Raw genomic sequence first — 21,445 nt, forward strand, 5'->3', positions numbered from 1 at the left:
GCTTCTTTAGCCAATCGCCAGGCGTCCGTCCCATTTTAAACAAAGGAGCACTTTTCAGCGATGTTTTAGACTGAGTAGGTTGCCTCTATTTTGTTTTGGAGAGTTGACAGCTGTTGTATAGATGAATTTTTCCAGTTGAGAAGTGTTTGCTTCATGACAAACTAGCATTTCTGCTTGTGACCTTTGATTTGGATCTCACGTTTGAAACACTTCACATTCTCACTGTTGTCTTAATATGTGTGTCACGTTCCCCTGACAAAGGGATGTCTTGCCACGTTCTGTGTCAGCTGCTTTGGTACCGGACCACTTCGGTCCAGCCATATTAGCAAAAGTAAAAGGATTAACTTTAATAATGTATTTTACTTAACCCACCATATACAAAACATTATCATTTCAACATGAAGTAAGTATAAAAATTAAGCTATCTTACATTCTATTTTTCATACAGAACGTTTAAAGTTTGGTATGTGATTTTACACCCACAACATGTTTCTAGTCAGACTCTCCGCATTATGAGTGCTCAAGAGCCACTCACGGCCACCTAACTGGATAGCACAGTAGATGTTCTGTTGAAAATTTAGTTTTTATCTCTAACAACTTTTTCTTTTTTGATAATGGCAAGTTCCTTTTTTCTAACGGCCAGTTCTAAATTCCTGATTGTGTTTTAAGTCTCTCTTGTTTCTTTTTTTTTGCTCAGCTTATCTCCCCCTGTAGAGTTGTATTTGTTTGTCTTATTGGTTTTACTGGAAAATCTGCTCATCCTTAGTGGTCCATTTATTTAAAACAGAATTCGTGGTGGTATCAGTACTGGCTTGGGTTTCTCGTCTATCCAGGAGTGTAGATCTCTGCTGGCAGCCTTCCTCCCTGACTGAGAGGCCGGCCAGGGAGGTCTGTGGAGGTGGGCCTGGAAGAGCAGGTAGGCTGGTGGGCTCGCCGGCAGGTAGAGGGTACAAGAGTGGGGAGCAGACAGGCCTCAGGACCCCCCAGATACCGAGCTACCGTTAGTTCCACCAGGTGCCCTGGCTCATACTTTGGAAAACAGTCTCCCATGGTAAATGCCATTCCGTCCATTGAGCTAAGGTTGGGAGGACAGGGGTGGCCGGTGCAGCTGTTCTTCAGACAACATGTGTGCTTATGAATCAGCTTGATTGGTGTTGCGTAGCTCATTCCCATTCTCTCTGCGTGCCAGTCTCATTAGGTCTTTCCCAGATTCCTCCTCTCTTGCCTGCTTCAGGCATTTTCAGATTGTATTCTGGACCGTGGATGCCTCCACTGTTCAATTGTGTTCCAGGCACTGTTCATGTTCGTTCTAAGTGCTTAGGATCCTTGGGACAGGGATTGGGGTACGGGCAAAAAAACCTTACCCTAATCAGACAATAAACTATAAACATGACGTAGCATAGTAGAAGGTGATAAATGGCATGGGAAGAAATAGAGCCACGCGAAGGGGAGCAGGTGTTGCAGAAGGGCCAGGGGAAGTGCAGCTGTCTCTCTGAATAGGTTGGTCAGGGTAGATCTTATTGAGAGGAAAGGAAGGAATTAGCCAAGTGGATGTCTGGGTAGGTGCATTGCATGCAGAGGGAACAAAACATTATCATTTCAACATGAAGTAAGTATAAAAATTAAGCTATCTTACATTCTATTTTTCATACAGAACGTTTAAAGTTTGGTATGTGATTTTACACCCACAACACGTTTCTAGTCAGACTATCCGCATTATGAGTGCTCAAGAGCCACTCACGGCCTTGAGCAAATCCTTTAAGGCACGATAATGCAAATCCTTTAAGGCACGATAATGCTTGTGTGTACAGGAAAAATGAAGGCCACTGAGCCTGTAGTAGAGAGAACAAGAGTAGAAAAGGAGAGTAGCTGATGAGTTTGAAGGCAGTGGGGAGTCATATCATGTAGGACCTTGAAGAAAATTATAAAGAATTTAGCTTCTACTCAGAGAAACGAGGAGCCATGGATTATTTCGATACGAATTATCTGGCTTCACATGGTACCGGAATCAGTCTGGCTGCTCTGTTGGCACTAAACTATAGAGAAACATGAATGGAGAGAGGTTCAAGATTGTGACAGCAGCCCACGCCATTGCAGTAAACTAAGCAGGAAATAATGGTGGCTCTCCCCAAGTAATAGAGGAGGTGAGAAGTCAGATTCTACATAATAATAATTATTATCTAAGGACTTCTGATCAAGCTTTAGTGACACTTATAAATATGAATGGACAGCCAAAGATAATCAAACCTTTAAGGACAACGTCTATAAGGTGAAGACAGATCAAGACAAACAGAAAAACAATGAAATAAGAGGAAATAAATGTACAAGGAACAGAAGAAAACCTAAACATATACTATAATAGCTTCAGAGAATGAAGAGAATATTTCATTCATAAAGCAAAATTTGTAGGTACTTAAAAAGAGTCATTCCGATCATAAGAAAATGTACTTAGAAATTAAAAAAACAACAACATTAACAATAGGAGGTTTAAGAACTAAGGTTGAGGAAATTTCCCTGAAAATAGCTGTAAAAGATAGAAGTAGTATACGAAGCAGAAAATCAGATCAGATCGGGAGGACCAACATCCGAATAATAGGCGTTCTAAGGCAGAAAAGAGCAAAACCGTGAGGAAACAGAATCTGCAAATAATCTAAGAAAATTTCTGGGAACTCAGTGACTTGATTGTGTAGATCAGGGGCTGCAGACTTTTTCTGAAGAGCCACATAGTAAACATGTTAGACCGTGGGCCGGAAGACCTCTGTGGCAGCCGTTCAGCTCTTGCCTCGTAGCTTGCCGTAGACTATACGTGCAGGAATGGGCATGGCCAGGCTCGGGCCCTGGACTCTAGTTTTCCAGGCCCCCTGGTCTAGACTGAAAAGGTCCACCAAGTGTGCGGCCCAATAAGCAGAGAAAAAAACCCTACCACTAAGGCATAGCACTGTGAATGAAAAGTGAGGTACTACAATAGAGAGAAGCTTCAGATTTCTGAGAGGTTGTCCCAGTCTAAACCTGAAACTTTCTCCTTCACACAGTTTCTTAGGAAGCTCCTGGAAGGGAGCTAGGAAGGGAGCTATTAAAGTGAGAGGGCACCAAGCATGAGGAGACCATGAGAGGAGCCAGCAAACAAGGGGTCCAGCTGAGGGAGGAGAGGAGGGGAGTCCAGGTCTGATCCAGGCGAAAGCAGAACCAAGGGCCCGTTGTCAGAACGGAACCCGGAGGCCCGAGAGCTTCTGGTCGGGGCGTTTCTGGGAGCAGGAAAGACAAAATGAGCCAACAAAGGAACAGAATCGATCACCCGATATGTTTGACCATTTCGAAAGGGTTTATATTTCTCATAGGAGGGTTTGGGGTCAAATATCGATAGGGATGTAGAAAATGAAGCCGATGTTAAAAAAAGAAAATAGCAATTTTTAACACCAGAGAAAGAGAGAAATTGTTCTAAAATCTAAAGGTGGTCAGCCACCAATAATACAAGTGAATGTTTCGAGGTACCCAAAGTGGCGTTTTGATTTTATTGGGAGGATGAGGAAGGAAAGGTTGCGGGGGCCAGAGGTTGTAGGAATTAAATCATTTGTGTGGTAGGAAGTCAGCAGAAAACATCTAAATCTGAAGAACCAAGAAATATTAGTTGTAAACAAATTACTGTTTTTAGAAACATGAGAAAAATACCGAAGGGTTGAAAGTAGTTGCTTCTGAGGAGCGAAATCAGAAGCGGTGAGGGCGGGGAGAGCATTTCCGTTTTGTTATAAGCTTTGCAATCCAGCTTATCTTTTTATCTATTTTATAAGTTTAATTTTTAAATTTTTAATGAGGGTGAAATTGAGTTGAAAAACGAGTATTTACTTTAGGTGTTTAACTCCTATTGGTCTAGTACCTTTACGGTAGTAACATGATGAAAGTATCGTTTAGTTTTCTATGCGTATGTGTCTCTCTTGTTCATACTGGTTTTTGATTTGGCTTCCTGGGCTGACTGATGAAAAAACGTATTCTGAGAAGCATGAGTCAGTCCTGTGTTAGTCTCAGCGTAGAACTTAATTTAGTTAATATCTATAAATAGTTTGCAAATCACTACTACTACCTGAAAGTTATAAAAGAGGAATGAGAAGCCCAGCGTAGCCACGGGGAGCTGGAGCAATGAGGGTGTACAGACCTGCGGTTGGCCTCCAGGGGCGGGATGGGCCGAGGGTCGACCGCCTCCTCTTGTAAGTATTGTCCCTTGTCCCAGGAGCCTTCTCATCCTAAGACTCAATTACCTTGTTTAGTTTTATCCATTTTCTTTTGTTTACTAATAGAGAAGTGAAATGCCCTTATTGTATGATGAAAACATACTTATGTAGTTTTATTTTCTGACAAATATCAGGAATATTAGAGTGTTACTGAATGATGTCAGCCCAGAATGTTCTCCTCCTTCATTATTTCAAAATTTAAATCACTTTTTATTTCCCTAACCCTTTATTATAAGTAAGGCTGAATGAAATGTATTTTTAATTTTATTATTTATATTTGGCTTAAAAAAAATAAGTCCGAGTGAGCATAAACTGAAGTATGTGTTTCACTATATAAAAAAGCAGTCTCATCAGCCAGTGCTTGGTACATCCCTTTTACATTTGGGGAGAAATTTTGTGGGCCAGGGGAGCTATTTCTGTTATTATTTTTTTTAGATGTTTGTATTGGCTATAATATTGGACATTTACACTATAACTGTTTCTGAGAAAATAAACATTTAAAAAATTATTTAAAAATGCATATCCTAACGTCAAAGAAAATTTACTCTGCCAGAATTTTTCCATAGTTTAGAATTAGGGCCCTTACACTTCGAAAAAGTCTTCAGGTGATTCCGTTAATGAGTGAAGGGAACAGCAGTTGTGGGTGGAACTCGGGGTGGAGGTGCGTGCGTTTGCATCCAGTATGTGAGTCGACAGCGATATTTCTAAGAAAAGCGGAGTTTCTAAATTTGGAAACTGTCCCCATCGAAATTTATACAAAGTCCTGCTTTAGAAGACAAAGTCAGAAGATTTACATCTCATCCACTTTAGGAGGGAATTACGTCATTAAAGGTTGCAAACCTTTCTCTTTGACATACTGTTTTGGGAAATATAGTCAGATGTGCCTCTTGTCAGTGAGCAGGTTGAAAATCAGCTGGGACTTTTAATGCTTTCCTTTCTTACCTTCAAATCAAGAAGGCGCACATGCGCGGTCCGCGGAATCTCCCGCCGCCGTGTGAGCTGCGCGTTTCAGTCGCCTGTTGGTGAACTTGGGAGGTCTCTGGCTTGTGCTCTTTTTCTCCATCAGTACCTGCTCTTTATCTTTCTAGGTGAGAAACCCTAGACTATTATGGGACGGGGAACAGTCTTAACTCAGGACGCCATAAATGCCATTGTTCAGTAATTATTTTCAGATTCACTTCCTTCATACCTGGCCTTCTGCCTGTGATTTAAGCTCCCTTTTTTTTGGTGTAAAAAGCGTTGTATTGGTTAGAGAAGCAGCTGTTAACTTGGGAGTAAGAAAAAGTAAAAACTCGAATAAGAAATGAAATGTAGTCTTAGAATACTGTGCGGCTCAACTGCGGACAGTATTTACATTAACGTAAACTCCGAATGTTGATTTAATCAGCAGAACTTCATATTCTCCCATGACTATATTGGGAGAAGTGTGTGGGTGCGGAGGACGTTGTTACAAGAGTCATCTTTTTATTAAAAGGTCAGTAAATAGTATCTAAAGTTAAAACATGAAACATCCAGAAGAGCCGACGGTGATTTTTTCTGACGTGTTGGACACAGGTTGGGAGAGTTGGAGCAGCAGCTCTTGGTTTTGTTATAAGCTTTAAAAACCGTGTGCTTTTGTATTATTTTGATAAAATGAAATGAAAGAGGTGACATAGAAATGGGAAGGGACTTAGTAATTTGGCTTTTCATTGATTTCTTGCTATAGCTGCTGTACTCTAGAATTAAGTAATTACCTTGGCTTCTGTGTTTAAATATATTCTCATTAGAATAATGTGGGTGTATCTTTTGCCTTTTGGACCCAATAGATGGCTTAGAGTATTATGTTCAGAATCTCCTCGTGTTTTTTTTTTTAAACACATGTTGTATGTTTTAAATTTAACATAAGCCCCAGCTGAATTTATTCATTAGATGCAGGTTATTTAAAAAATAACCGACTTTCTCTGCCTAGTTTATTGTTAAAAACATTCTTCTGAATACACCTAATGTCTCGTCCTCAGCCTGCAGAAACGTGGGCAGCTCGTGGTTTGTCAGATAGCACGGTGAAGTCAGGACTGTATCCTAAAAACCTGATTTTCTTATTTAGGTTTTTTCTGGTTTCTTCTGGTTTTCTCTGGCAGTTATTGTTCATGTATGTGATATGTCCAGAGAGAGGCTTTGCGTTTTTGTGAGAGAAGTGGGATTGATTTTCTCATCAAGTGGGCTTTTCCTTTTGTTTTGTAGTCAGTTGAGGAAACAGGAAGGGGAGAGATTTCTGGAAAGGTCTTCATGTTTATTGGTTTATTGATACTTCTGAGAGGAACAAAGGAAGGTAGTGTCCCTTTCTGTCATTTAGCTTTACCTGGAATCAGAACCCAGCCAGTTTATCTGCCAGTCCTGGGAAAGGCCCCGTTTGAAATTTCTAAATAATTAGTAATATAGCTCCCATGTATTGAATGGTCTTATGTTCCAGGTACTTTTTAAAGGGACTGACGGCATTACGTCACTTACTCTTCGCCACAGTACTATGAAATACGTGTAAGATGAAGGTAACATTTTGGGGGGGGTGGAGGTTAATATTTATAGCAAGACTGTCATTTAGGTCCAGGTGGGGACTTGGGGACATTTTCTTGCTCTTCTACATATGTGTGTGGAAGGTAGTATGCAAACTGTATTTTAGAGCCACATGCACGTAGGCTTTCATAAAGAGATTCAGGAACATAATCAGCATTTGAAGTCTGGAGTTAAAGATTTTTTAAATTAATTAATTTTTTATTGAGGTAACATTGGCTAATAACATTTTATTTCAGGTGTACAACATTATAATTTGATATCTTCATGCTCATGACTGAAAGTCTGGTTTCCATCCATCATCATCCATTCGACCCCCGTGACCCGTTTCGCCCCACCCCTACTCCCCTCCCCCTGGCAAACCAGCAGTTAGGTGGCCCTTGAGGGTATTGTGCTGCGTAAAATAAGTCATGTGGAAAAGGACAGAAACTGTATGATTTCACTCATGTGGAATATAAAACAAGAAACATGAACAAACAAAACAAAAACGCATAAGTATAGACAAGATTCTGAATTGAATTCAATGACTAATGAGACAGTTCATACATTCTTAGATATGTAGATTTAAAAACGTGAATATTTTCCTAGTCGATCTTCTAGTTGAACAAAACATCTTTTTACGTAGAAAATCTGTTGGTACTGATCCTTAAGATGCAGTCACAAAGGGGTTCTTAGGTTAAATGAAGATGGATGTTTATTGCAGTGTTAGTAACAGTAGTCGGCTAATGTAATAAATACTACAGGTGACGGCTTAAACCGTGGACAGGTAAGTAATGGGAGACCACGCACTCACGGAAAATAAAGATGCAAAACTACTTCGTGCCTTAGAACACTTTTCACTATGTATTAAATGTCAGAGAAGAAAATGGATTTCAGAGCGGTAGGGGGCTACTCTTTTATTTTTAAAGTTTATATGTATATTTTTACACAGGAGAAGTCTGGAAGTTTGAATGCCAAATGTTAATTATAGTTACCTTTGGATATGAGACTTCAGATGATTTAAAGTTTATTTTTTTCTTATGTTTTTTTTTCATTCAGGAAACTTTCATTGAGCCATTCCTCTGAACCGCCACCCCCGCCCCCATTGTATTTTCTAGAACGATAATGTGTTACTTGTACAATGAATATTTGATGTCGTATTTTAGAAAGGAATTTACAGGTTAGAATTTTTTATTAAGTGATTAAATAATACCTTGGTCATTAAAGTGGTAAGTTCAGTTATTTGGAAAATCCATTTATTCGCAACACTTTATTCATGAAAAATACAGAATAAAATGAGACAGTGTAATGTTGAAGCCAAATATGGTCCTATGAAGAGAAAGTATTTTCATTGATATGAAACCGATAAGTCATCTCTGTCCGAAGCAGCCTTTCTTCACGTGGAGGGAGACGTCAGTCATACGCTCTGCACCGCTTTTGTAATTGAACCGGAAATGAAGTGTACGTAGGAATACGTTTTTCATAATGAGTAGCCATGGATGCATATTTTTAATTTTTTTTTTTCTTTTAATTTCAGGCAACTCCAAGAGCAGCGACAGAAGGAGCTGGAGAGGGAAAGACTGGAGCGGGAGAGGCTGGAGAGGGAGAGGCTGGAGCGGGAGCGCCTGGAACAGGAGCAGCTGGAGAGGGACAGACAGGAACGGGAACGGCAGGACCGCCTGGACCGCCTGGAGCGGGAGAGGCAGGAGCGGGAGCGACTGGAGAGGCTCGACCGAGAGCGGCAGGAGCGCGAGCGGCAGGAGCAGCTGGAAAGGGAGCAGCTGGAATGGGAGCGAGAGCGGAGGATGTCCAACGCCGGTAAGTTCGCGCGTCATGCCGCGGCCCTGAGTAGCTGGGCTTGGATGGTGGGCGAAGTTTGGCGGAGCCGTGGGTTAGAATATTTCACACTTGAGATGCTTGGGATTAAGCAGTACGATAGGGAACGATTAAAATATGCGGCAATTGCTACTTCAACATTTTCTTATTTCTCTCTATTGCTTTTATTGCTCGGAGACTTAAAGAAAGCTCTTGGAAACTCTTATTCTGGCATTCTAATTCTTCTAGCTCCCTAGAAATTGTCTACCAAGTATAAGTATGTTTTTATGGGAAATTTGTTATATTGGAGGAAATTTGACTATATTTCCCTGCTGAGATATCTTAAATTGTCTTGCATACTGTACTATCCTAGTACCGTTCAGCAAGTCATTTGCTTGATTGCGTTCCTAAGTTTTTGAAAGAGGAATTAAAAACAAGTTTAAAATATCTTCTCTAAAACTGACTAGTTATTCCAATGTTTGTTTTTTAGTATTGCAGAAAATTACTGATAGTTACTAAATCAGATGGAATTTATTCAAAAACCTAAAGGTTTAGATATGACAGCATTTGAGGCCTTTTGACATTCATTAAAATTAACATACATTGTAAGATTTAAGAATTTTTTTTAATGCCATGTGGCCCATGTGAAGTATCTCAATGTGGGTTGATTAAATATCGGTTGATTGGCTTGTTTTTAACTTCCTAATTATTTTCTGGGGTTATAGCCAACAAAACAAAACTTTTCTACAAGTAAGCATTGAATAGGGGGTTCCTAGCCCTTTATCACAATTGTTTGCCAGTTTTGCTGTTTTTGTTTTAAAAAACAATTGAACTTCTGTTTGTAGACCCATTTGTATAACCTTAATGTTTTTTTAGTGGACTAAATAATGAAAATTTAAGACTACAGGTGCTACTTTTTTTTTGGTAAAGGATAAGCTAATCAATTTATTTGATCAACCTGCTTATTAGCTGAAAAGAAAACTTATTTCATCCTCTTCTGGGTCTCAAAATGCATTTATGAGTTACAACGTTCTCGGGTGAAGTCAGTTATTTGCACATGTGCCTGATTCTCTGTACTAACTGTAGTCTACATTTATACATTTTGTCTATGCTGGTTTTGTGGCTTTACTAGCTCCCTTTTTCTCTCTCCTTTTTTATCCTGTCTTTTGCTGCCGCTTTCCACCTCTGTCCAGCTCCATCTTCCGACAGCTCCCCGTATAGTGCTCCACTTCCGGAGTATGCCAGTTGCCAGCCTCCTTCAGCACCTCCTCCATCATATGCTAAAGTCATCTCAGCTCCAGTGTCAGATGCCACTCCTGACTATACCGTAGTGACCGCTTTGCCACCTCCTTCCACACCCCCTACACCACCACTTCGACACTCAGCGACACGTTTTGCCACCTCCTTAGGGTCAGCCTTCCACCCCGTTCTTCCTCATTACGCTCCAGTTCCTCGTCCTCTGAACAGAAACTCTCGGCCTTCTTCTCCTGTGAACGCTCCCTCTTGTCAGCCTCCAGCTGCGAAGCCCGGGGCCTGGTCCACGTCCAGTGTCTCGCCCCTCCCTCCATCTCCTCCAGTAATGATTAGCAGCCCCCCAGGCAAGGCTACTGGTCCGAGGCCTGTCCTCCCCGTTTGCGTTTCTTCTCCTGTGCCCCAAATGCCTCCATCACCAACTGCACCCAACGGGCTGCCTGACTCTGTCCCATACCCAGTGTCTCCGCCGCCTACCTCAGGGCCAGCTCCGCCGCCGCCGCCGCCTCCGCTGCCGTCCCTGGCACCACTGTCACACTGTGGATCTCGAGCTTCTCCTCCTCCAGGCGCCCCTGTTGCCTCAACTCCCTCATCCAAGCCTAGTGTTCTCCCTTCTCCCTCTGCAGCTGCCCCCGCCGCTGTGGAGACTCCTCTAAACTCTGTGCTGGGAGACTCCTCTGCTTCTGAGCCAGGCTTGCAGGCAGCCTCTCAGCCGGCCGAGACGCCAGCCCCGCCGGGTAAGGCTTCCGTCGTCGCCACTAACAGCTCGTCGTAGCAATGACCGCTTCGGTCGGCCGGAAGAGTGGGGAGGGTGGTTTTGAGAGCCGGACATCTTTATGCCATGGTCCCGTTTTTTTTCTTCTTTTTTTGTAATTTAAAACATTAGAAAATAAGTGTGCTTTTCTTGTCTGTCGGATTCATTACGTTTGGAGGAGCAATTTGAGGAATTTGCATATGGAACTAGATTTTGGGATCTTCGGCAGTATCGTATTTGGAGGTGCATTGCAATATTTAAGGGCCTCCTTGATACGTTTCTTTTAAATTTCAGTAGGAAAACATTACTTGACACATTTGACCTGTACAATCACTATATGTTCCAACTTGTCTTCCTCGAATTTCCAGAAAACTTAGAAATATGTTTAGGGCCCAGTTGTAGTCGTTACATACATAATCCTGGAGTTTCCTGTGCAACAGTTCTCCTCGGGGGCCCTGTTTCATTTGGGCCTTTCCTATGTTTGGCTCTCCATATTGGATTTCCAGGGCTGGGTGCCCCCTGAAACCCTTTGGAGCCCCTGACTTTGCAGGAGCAGGTGGAGTGGATGGCAGGCTTGGTAGCTGTGCCAAACCAGTTCCATGGTCCAGAATTATAAGGAGCAGCAGGCCAAAGGGACGATTGAGGGAGACTGGCATCTCCTACAGTTGTTCCCTACCCCCGCTATCCCACCCCCATGCCTGAACCCTGCCGCCCTGGTGACAGGGAAGGGAGGACGTACTCTAAGTGTGGTTATTTATTTGTAGGTAGAGAGGGACCTGGCTCCGTAAATAAGATGCACAACAACTCCTCCGCCTTCTTTCTTTCGTTCTTTCTTTTTAGGGAGAATTAACAGGAAAGACTATGACAACAGATTTGTACTTACAAAGAAACAGTGTTATAGTCAGATTTAAACATACCTCTTTTTAAAAATCTTAGTTCTCAAAGTAAAGTAATAAAGCTTGTTGTGGCCGTATATACATTTTTCTTGTTGACTTACCAGATTTGCATAAACACAAGTCAAAATTCTAGTTTGAGTGTCATCATGACAGTGATGCTGGACAGGAGAGCCGCAGTTAGCCCAGTAGGGTCAAGCGGCCCCCCACCCTGTCCTGAGAGCCCCGGTAACCCCCGGCAGACGGACAGCTCATTACTTTGTACTCGTCTTCAAGCAGTTGATGGTCTCAGCTTGTGCAACTCCTCAGAGTTAGGCAGTTTCAAAAGACGGACTGCCCAGTGTGCGAATAGCATTTCATTTGTTCCCAAACAGCCCTTTTTAAGCCTTAAGGAAGGAAGTACCTACTAGTTCAGTTTTCCGATGTTAAGTAAGGTCTCTTTCACTTCTTTTGTGATCTTAAAAGAGTTGGACGTTTTTCTCTTACGCCTGTCTTCTAGGCTAAAAGAATTCACTTTTATTTCATTTAATGATTTCTGATAGTTATGTTGAGGATTTACTTTGTACTAGTAAATTGAGGTTTCTTTACTTCAGCGATTCTTGATTTCGCTACACATTGGAACTAGATGTGGAATAATTTAAGATTTTGAAGCCTGGGACCCACCTTTCCTCACGTTCTCGGTCCAGCCACTTTATTGGTTCACAGATTGTTTTGGGTCATATACACTATTTTGTTTTTTCAGGGATGTTACCTCTCTTCCAAGTTTTATAAGCATTTATTTTATTTACTAAATCCCCACAAACAAAAAAAGAAATTCTGATTAGATGATCTGTTGGCACAGTTCTATCGATAAAGCCTGACATTGAAGTAAGTAGTTCCACCCTTTGGCTTTACATTTTAGTATCTTTTTAATACCAATGTAGACTTTAAACATTCTGACATGTCGAACGCATTAGTATGCAGTACATGTGCGAGTCCTCGGTCTTATTTGGGATGGCATCCTGGGTACCGTTCCAGGTAAGGCAGTGTCGGTTAGCTCTGTCGCTGACGGTCTCCTTTGACATTTCTTTCTCAGGCATCGTCTTGGGACCGCCTGCACCTCCGCCCCCTCCTCCACTGCCACCGGGTCCTGCCCAGGCTTTAGCCTCACTTCCTCCTCCCCAGGACCCCTCCACCTCCTCCACTGCCATCCTCAGGGCCCCTCTTGCCTTGCTCTCCCCACCCCAGCTTCCGAACCAAGCACCCCCCTCCTCCCGCCTCCGCTCCTCCCCTCCCTGCATCTGGATTTTTTGCGGGATCCATGTCAGACGACAATCGCCCATTAACTGGACTGGCAGCTGCAATTGCTGGAGCGAAACTTAGGAAAGTGTCACGGGTAAACGCATTTCCAAATTTCTGTATTTTTTATGTATGTCTTGTTCTTTCTCAATGTATAAAATACTAAATTTATTGTAATCTAATTTTTTGAACCCTATGTTATTATCTTCATCGATTTTAAAAAATTATGGAAAAATTGCAAGAATAATGCAGTTTTTGCGAACCCATCGGTCAGACGCACCAGTTAACATGTTACCAGTTTCCTTTATTCCTCTTTCCCTGTATCTGTTCTCTTCGGCATAAACACACGTACACGCACACTTTCTGTTTTTGTCTCAGCCGAGAGAGAGACACCATGCCCCTATTTCCCTGTGTGCTTCCTTCCGTACGCTCACTCACACGACCGCAGTGTAACCATCAGAATCAGGAAATCTAATCGATAGAATGCTATAATCTTTAAATCTGTTCAAATTTTTTATGTTTTTTTCTAGTCTAAGATGACCCATTATCATGTAGTTGTAATATCTACAGCTTAATCTGTAACAATTCCTCAGTCTTTCATTACAGTGACATTTTTGAAGACTATAAAACAATTTTTTGTAGCTCATCCTTCAGTTTGGTTCATCTAATGTTTCCTCAACATTAGAGTTATGCATTTCAGGGGCAGGTTATACGTTGCTTTTTTTTTTACCACCAAAGTAATATGTCCTTTTCAATATATCACACAAGGGGACATATGACAGTTTTTTCCATTATTGGTGATATTAGTTTTGATAATACTTCCTTTGATACATAAAGTCAGTGCTATTCACCTTATCGGTTCTTAAGATTTAAAAAATACATGTTTTTATTGAAATTAATGCTGCTATATCCTTCTGTTTTGACTTGCATATAGTCTAACCTTGGAGTTTATTATGTGTGTGTTCTCATTAAGATGGAGGATGCCCCCTTCCCAGGTGGGGGGAATGCCACTGGTGTGAATTCAACCTCATCCAAAACAGACACAGGTCGTGGAAATGGACCCCTTCCTTTAGGGGGCAGTGGTTTAATGGAAGAAATGAGTGCCCTGCTGGCCAGGAGGTGAGTGAGAAGTTACGTCAATTCTGCTCAGAATTGAACACCCTGTTCAGAGTTATAACAACCTGTTCTGTTACTTTTATTCTGAATATAATTTAATTAGATGCATTTCTTTCCTTTTGGAGTAGTTTTTATACTAAGAGTTTGGTCATCTTTTTAAAAAAATCCAATTTACCTTCTTCGTAGGAGAAGAATTGCTGAAAAGGGATCAACAATAGAAACAGAACAAAAAGAGGACAAAAATGTAAGTTAATAAAGGTGTAGCGTGCTGGACCTGAAAAGGTGAAATTCAAGCATAGCTTATTCAGGAAATCGTGGCAAAGATTAGTTTGAACTTAATATGAACTTGCAATTTCTTACTTTTTACTCTTCAGGTATTCAAAATAGCTTGTTTTGAGCATTTTTATAAATGTGACATTCTTAGTGAAGCAGGTTGAATACATGGACATGGGGGAGCACGGGAGTGCACGCCTGGAGAGTGTACTTCTGTACTGAGCCCGCCGTGCAGGGAGCGAATGACCTTCTACTAGTGTTTAGTTTTTGTTTTTTCCTCTTGGGGTCTGTTTCCTTGCACGTACAATGAAGGAATAAGACTAAATCAGCGGTTTTCGCATGTTTCCCGGGGGCGAGCGGGGAGGTGCGCCCTGTGATTCTCAGCTATGCAGCCTCTCCAGTTCAGTTGGGCAAACTCTGATGTATCTGTTTCATATGTTGGTGTTTAATAAATAATAAGATTGTTTTTCCTGCTACACTTGGCCTTCTTTGATGGCGTTCCTCAAGTCTGTCTCTCCTGCCTGGCCTCGTACCGTTGGCCAGTGCATTTCTTAGAACAATGAGGACAGGAGCTGTGAGGATACAGGAAGGGGAGGTGCTAGGAAGATGAGAAAGGAAAGCGATCTGAAATCGAAGGGAGAAAAGACTGACGAAGGAGAACGTGGGAAATGGCAGAAAGAATGCCGGAAGTGGAAGTATAAAACACTAAATACACGTGCGACAGGTTTCTGCCGGATGTGATATTAGTAACATGCGTCTCTGTATTTAGGAAGATTCAGAGCCTGTAATTTCTAAGGCCTCTTCAACAACTACACCTGGTAAGTTCAAGAGAGAAATACTTTGACTTTTGCAAACCTACTCTAAATGTGAATAAAATTCCCTGTTAAAATTCTCTGGTTAAAAATTCCCTGTTTGGATCAAGTGACTGCTTGGTCACTAAAATGTTCAAGTTTTTTGTTCACACTTGAGAGCACTGGCTTTTTTTCCTCTGCCTTTTGTTAGCTCAGAAGCAGTGGTTAATTTCTTTCTGATATTGAGAAAGCCATTAAAACCTAGAGTTTTTTTTATCTGATGACTCTTCCTTCGAAAATCATAATTTTTACACGTTCCATGTGTGTTATTGTTAATGGTTTGAGGTTACTCACTAAAAGAAGGAAAAATACATTATCAAGTGAAAGTATCTTTTTAAATAATTGATTCTTAAAGGTAAAGATTAAGTGAGTGTGTTCGTTAGCATTGTCTGTTGTGCCTTGAAGACCGTTTAGTTTGGCTGAAAGCAGAGGGAGGGCCACGTGATATTTCCAGAGGTGGGAATCCCCGAGCACAGATAGGGAGCTGGAGACCCAGGAAGCAGTTGCCTCGCTTGACTAGAATGGAGAATTCTTTTTGAGGAATATTGAGGAAGGAGGTTGGGAAAGTGAGTTAGGACCAAAATGCTGAAAGCTTTTCACGAAAAGATCAGGAGTTTAGTCCTGATCCTGCAAGCAGTGAGCTGACAACCAACTGACCCGGCCGTAGGAACATTAAAATGGCATCTGTGAGCAGTGTGCCGGAGAAAGTGACCGAGATGGGGAGCTCGTACCAGTAAGGAACCGTGTGCATCCAAAGACCTGATGCAGGTAGCCCAGCCTCCGTGCTTCCTCCGGACATCGACCTGGAGCATCTCAGGCAGCAGCCTCCCTGCCTGCAGAGCTGAACCGCACTGCTTGTCCTCAGAACGAGAGGAGCCCTTTTAAGGTTGAGAGACGGCTCTGCTGATGGAGAAGGAACCTCAGCCAGCTGTTAAACACTAGCACTCGCTACACCTGAGCACATTTCCTCAGCTCTCCACCTGCCTCTGTTTCGGCGACAACGTCCTGATGACCATTCCTCTGCCTGTCCAGTCGTCCTTCAGTTTCGTTCAGGACTCGGAACTCTTTGCCTGCTCTAGCAGGTGTCTCTTAGATGTGTTTCTGATTCTCTTCATCCTGGACCTCTTCACTCGATTATTGATGTCCCCGGGTCAGCTCTGTGGTGGTCGGTGACAGAATGTCTTAGCCGTTAGAATACAGAAGAAGGAATAACAAAGTATAATTAAAACGAGAGAAATCGATGACTGGTTGGCTTTAGATTTTAAAAGATGAATGGTGACTTTTAAGGTTTCACACCTGGACGAGTGAATGCAGCAGAAATCCAGAACAAAAGTGGCGTTTCAGGAGAGAGTTTGGGTTTAGTTTTGCATGTGTGTAGTTGGAAGAGAGGACAGGCTGCTGCCTAAGTAAGAAGCCAGTCGAAGGGCTGCATTGGAACTCGGAGCACAATTTCCTACTAAACCTGCAGCGAGATCACAGCTCAGACATAGACTTAATTAATTCCCATGTGACCTGAACACTTTCTTCCATGACAAGATTCCACTCCGATTTCACCCAGTCATCTAGTGAGGCCAGTGATGAGTCAGTGAGTTAGCCCAGGAGAAAAGCAATTTAAAGCACAGTAGACTGCTCAGTGAGTCACTGCGTAATGTCTTCTGTAGTACGAGCTTAGAGTAAACTTATTTATATAACTGGAATTATCTTCTAAGTCGCAAGAATTGGTTTCTTTGAGAATCAAGAAAGTACGGTAGACTTACATGATCCTGAAATTTATTTTGAGGTGTTTGAATTTTTTTCCCCAAGAGGACTATTTGATTTTAGATTAAATTTCAAAGGTTACAAACACATTAAAGATTCTGCTTTTTATTTGTTTTACAATTAGCACTAGAAGTAGTTTAAAATAGTATATTTTAAACTGTCCCATTCTAATAAATTTATGCTATCTCTTTAAAACAATTTATGCTATTTCATTCAAACTAATTTAAAAAATCCTACTCTTATTTGATTATCCTATCGTTATTAGAGAAACATCGTTCCATCTGGTGTATAGAATTATAGTATTACATTTAAAAATCTAAGTATATCTGAGGGAAACTTGTCATAGTCGCTTATTAACTTCTTATTTTAAGGTCTGAAATTACACAAATTAGAATCCTTATAGATTTTAATTAAAGTTCCGAATTGAGTTTTGTTTTTTTTTTAATTTCTAATACTATATAAACCTGTATAATGGTATTTAATGTTTTGTTTGTTTTACAATAACTTTGGGAGCATATAGGCTATTTAATAACTTATGTTCTTTATTTTTAAAGAACCAACAAGAAAACCTTGGGAAAGAACAAATACAATGAATGGCAGCAAGTCACCTGTTATTTCCAGGTATCAGTATTTTTTCTGAGTGTTACAGTCGTATCTGAAAAGAAATTGACATCTACATTTTTACTGTAGAAAAACTGGAATAATCGATTTGAAAATGTGCAGTGGAGCAAATAAAACACCTGTGATCCTCCGCGCGTGGACAGCCTCCGAGCCCTATTGCATGTTCGCTAGTGATTGTCTGCTTTCTGCCCTCTGCTGATTATCATCGGCCGGGCTGTCTGAAATTTTAAGATGGCTTTTATTCCTCCCAATTTTTTTATTTTGAAAAACTCAAAACCGCAGAAAAGTTTAAAGAAAACAGTACAGTGCGAACACCCACATATCCGTCACCTAAATACAACACTTACTAACGTTCTGCCACAGTTAATTGAATTCTCTATACAGACACATTTTTTTCCCTCTGAATAGTTGGAAAGAAATTTGCAAAAACTTGCTGCTTCACCCTGAATACTTTCCCGTTTTTTTCTAAGAACCAGGTCATTTTCGTGCGTAACCCCAATACTGGTTTTCCTCTCAAGAAATTTAACCCTGAACAATATTACGTAATATATTGAAATTTTACCATTAGACCCAAGACATCTTGTATTTTGTAAATGTAATTTGTAAAAGAAACTTTATGTTTTAAAGTGAAAAGCAGCTGGAGAGGAAAAACTGCAGTATTTAAGAGCAAAATAAAACCTAAAATTTTTAATTCATAAGATAGAAAAGATTTATTGCCCTTTCAGTTGAAATCTGTAATTATAATCGAGTTAGAAAAGATAATGTCCAGGAAAAAGACGAGTTATGTTTCTACAAGTGGCCATCTGGCCATGGTCCAGGAAATTCAGTAAGTCTTATTTAGCTGAGCATACTTTATTATCATAACTAAATTTACGTCACAGGCCTTGAACAGGGGTGAAACTTTTTTTTGGTTTATAAGGCAGTTTAAAGGACTCATTTTTTTCTCAGAAATGAAACATGTTTTTCCTAGAGACTAATAAGTTTTTGCCTTTTTTGGAGCTGTTTGCCCTATTTTTTTGCCTCATAAGAAGCAAACTTTAGTTATAGAAACCTTATAAAGAAAAATAAAAGGATTTACCTTATATTATCACAAATCTGTATTAGCCTAAATCTAAATTTGTGTTTAATGAGGACATGATTTAAGCTCCACAAAAAAATTGGGCCTTTTGGAACATATAGACGCTTTTAGTTTCTAAATGACTGAAAGATGGATGTATTGATTTTAGAGGAAGATGCAGGGCTTGCTTTTGGTGAATGCATTTTTTCAGTAGAGTGTAAAATGGCACCTTTCAAATGTCTCTCAGACACCTAACTGACGTGGCCTGCTAATGCATCTCTAGTAGTTGTTACAGATTTTCTTCAGTAGCACATCACGAAGCTTGATTTATCAAGCACATGTCTGAGAACAGACTGGGATATACCATTTGTCCTTTGAAGGCGTAAATTGTGATGGGAAAGATTCTTTCTCCTCTTTGCCTCGACTGTGTGTCCTCCCCTCATTGATAGGGTTCCGTAGTGGGCTTGCCTGCAGCCAAACACAGTCCCTGGCAAAAGCCACATGTACCTTAGAAGGGACATGGATGAGGCTCTTCAGATGGAATATGTTCCTTGATGCGTTTGGGTTCATTTAGTGAAGGAAAAAATTCTCTTTGAAAGATTTTTTAGACGTCTAAAGGAAGGTTAGTAAGTGTTCTAAAGGTCACCATTTTAAAAGACTTTTTATATAGATTAGTCAAATATTGGTTCTTCTTATCCAGTAGTGCATTGTAACCATGTTCTGATTCTGATAAATAGTTTTCTTCTCTCTTCCCCAAATAAGAATTCTGAAATGTCTGATTATTTCCTAATCACTCATATACATTTTGATAGATTTGATTCAGTCACTGATGTGAGTCATACGTGTCCCGAAATTTCACTACAAACACTTTAAAACCATAAATGATTTAAAAAATATGTTTAAAAGGCTAAGAACTGTATTGCTTTTCTTTCTGAGCTATCTCCCCGTTCCTTCCGAAAACAAGTACATTGGCCACTTTGTGTTCTTACTTAAGTGTGCCTCACGCTTGCACACTCGAAATGGGTAGCGAAAGTGACCATTTTTCTTCTGAATATCTACGTCAAAATTATGTTAGTGGCAAGATGGAGTAATATCCTGTAATATACATGAGATAGTGCATTATGCTATATTAAGTGAAGAAGTCAGATAGAGTAAAAGCAAGAATGTTGTAGTTAAAAATGCTTTAAACTGCCTGGAATGTAACATTGGAAAGTTTGTGAATTCTTCCTATGGTTTATATTAAGAGCTTACAGATATTGTATTCAAGATAGAAAAATGTTCTTTACATGCCTCCTGAGAAGAGTTAGTTTTGTATACTTCAGGCCACAATGGGTTTTTATGCTTTTTATTTGCGAGTATAGCTTTGTATTCACTCTCATATAAATGTCTTTGTCTTGTACAAAGTGTCTTTGATACTTATTGAATCTTTGTGTAGGTAGGTTTTACTATGACCACCGTCTATAAAAGTAATGATTTTTAAAATTCTCTATTGAAGTAAAGAATATCCTCACATAACTAGAATTAGTCTTCAAATGCCTTTTTTATTGAAAAAGAAAACCAATTATTTTAAGGTTAATGGACTCCTTTAGTTCTCATTTTTTTTTTGTTGGCTATGACTAAAAACCTATAAACAATAACATAATGAGAGTTATTTTTAAAAGTTCTATCGTATACCCTTTAAATGGCTTTTCCCCTTCATAGACGGGATTCTCCAAGGAAAAATCAGATTGTTTTTGACAACAGGTCCTATGATTCATTACACAGGTATCATCCTGATGTGACTTTGTGATTTGAGACTTCTAAATAACATGTTGAGGATAGGGCTGAGCTTTTTCTACATGGATTGGTAATCACCACGAGAGAGATATTTAGGAAGATTGAACCTGTCATGTTTAGCTCTTTTTAGAATACTTTTTAAAAAAATTTATGAGAGATTTTAATGAGAAAAGTTAATAGTATTTATTTCTCTTCCATTGCTTTACAGTTGAGTTAGGATAAATATAAATGGTAAACATCTCAGAAATACTAGAATGGGAGTCTAATGCCACATATTTTATAGCGAAGCTGGTCATAGCATTTGCATTTTCTGTTAAAGGCTGTTCTCTTTGTAAGTGTGGGAGGGGCTTTCAAAAAGTGGAATAGAAGACCCTAGACTGTTTGATACTCTACCATGGACAGTATTTTAGCCATAATTGTGGGTAGTTTATTCTTTGAGGAGAAGCTCCATTTCCTGGCATCCAACCTAGCTAGCATCTAACATCCTGAGCAGATTATTTGTGTTTTTTTTTTTTAGGATGAGTCCTATTATACCATTTTCTTAATTAAGAAAACTTAACATGCGAAACATACACTTCTTTTTTAATTAAAAAATTGACAACTTTTTAAATTCCTCAAATGCTTAAGCTATATTTAGAGTTAATTTGGCAGAATAGGGATGTAAGTTTTGTACAGTTATTTTATAGGTAGGTATCTAGAGGTAACAGTCACATTATGAAGTAATGAAAACCTCTGAGAAACCTTTATATTTCATTATCAATTGTAGTAAACACCCATAGGTTAGGAACGATTGGGATCTACCCATGTTACTGTATACATCTGTTTTTGAAAATACACATGAAGTCTACTGGGAACATGAATTACATAGTATTTAGAGGGAGTGTTTATGACAGTGTAAGGAGTTCTATAATCAGGCTCTATTTGGCCAAATTGTTATTAGCTAAAATTATTTTCATGCCATTGATGATTGAAATATTTGGTAAGTTTATCGGCCAATTCAGTCTGCATAAAATTATATTACAATTGTAAAATAGTTTTTTTCTGTTTTTTAGGGGGTGATTTAATTTTTAGGACCAAAAGACCTATTTAGGAAATTTGCTAGTACATAGAAAAATAACATTTAACAATGAGATTTTTTTTGTTGTAAATCTTCTCAGTTACTTTGCTGTTTTCACACATAGTGCCTCCTGGGACAGTGTTGACAAACCTTTTTTTAAAAAGTGGTGATTACTTCTTTCCTTCAGTATGAA

The 21,445-nt window shown here is 40.0% G+C and overlaps 1 protein-coding gene across 1 annotated transcript in view; it reads left to right on the plus strand.

The window, feature by feature from the left end:
• ENAH (ENAH actin regulator) overlaps window positions 1-21,445 on the plus strand; it is a 108,577-nt gene that overhangs the window by 79,064 nt on the left and 8,068 nt on the right. Inside the window, 9 exon segments of the mRNA XM_039883302.1 lie at window positions 8,290-8,570; window positions 10,445-10,555; window positions 12,541-12,628; window positions 12,630-12,840; window positions 13,717-13,862; window positions 14,046-14,103; window positions 14,902-14,950; window positions 17,296-17,362; window positions 20,121-20,183. Of these exon segments, the coding sequence (XP_039739236.1) occupies window positions 8,290-8,570; window positions 10,445-10,555; window positions 12,541-12,628; window positions 12,630-12,840; window positions 13,717-13,862; window positions 14,046-14,103; window positions 14,902-14,950; window positions 17,296-17,362; window positions 20,121-20,183 (1,074 nt within the window).

This window comes from Pteropus medius, unplaced genomic scaffold (genome assembly GCF_902729225.1).
Source record: "Pteropus medius unplaced genomic scaffold, Ma_sr-lr_union100, whole genome shotgun sequence".
Lineage (NCBI taxonomy): Eukaryota > Metazoa > Chordata > Mammalia > Chiroptera > Pteropodidae > Pteropus > Pteropus medius.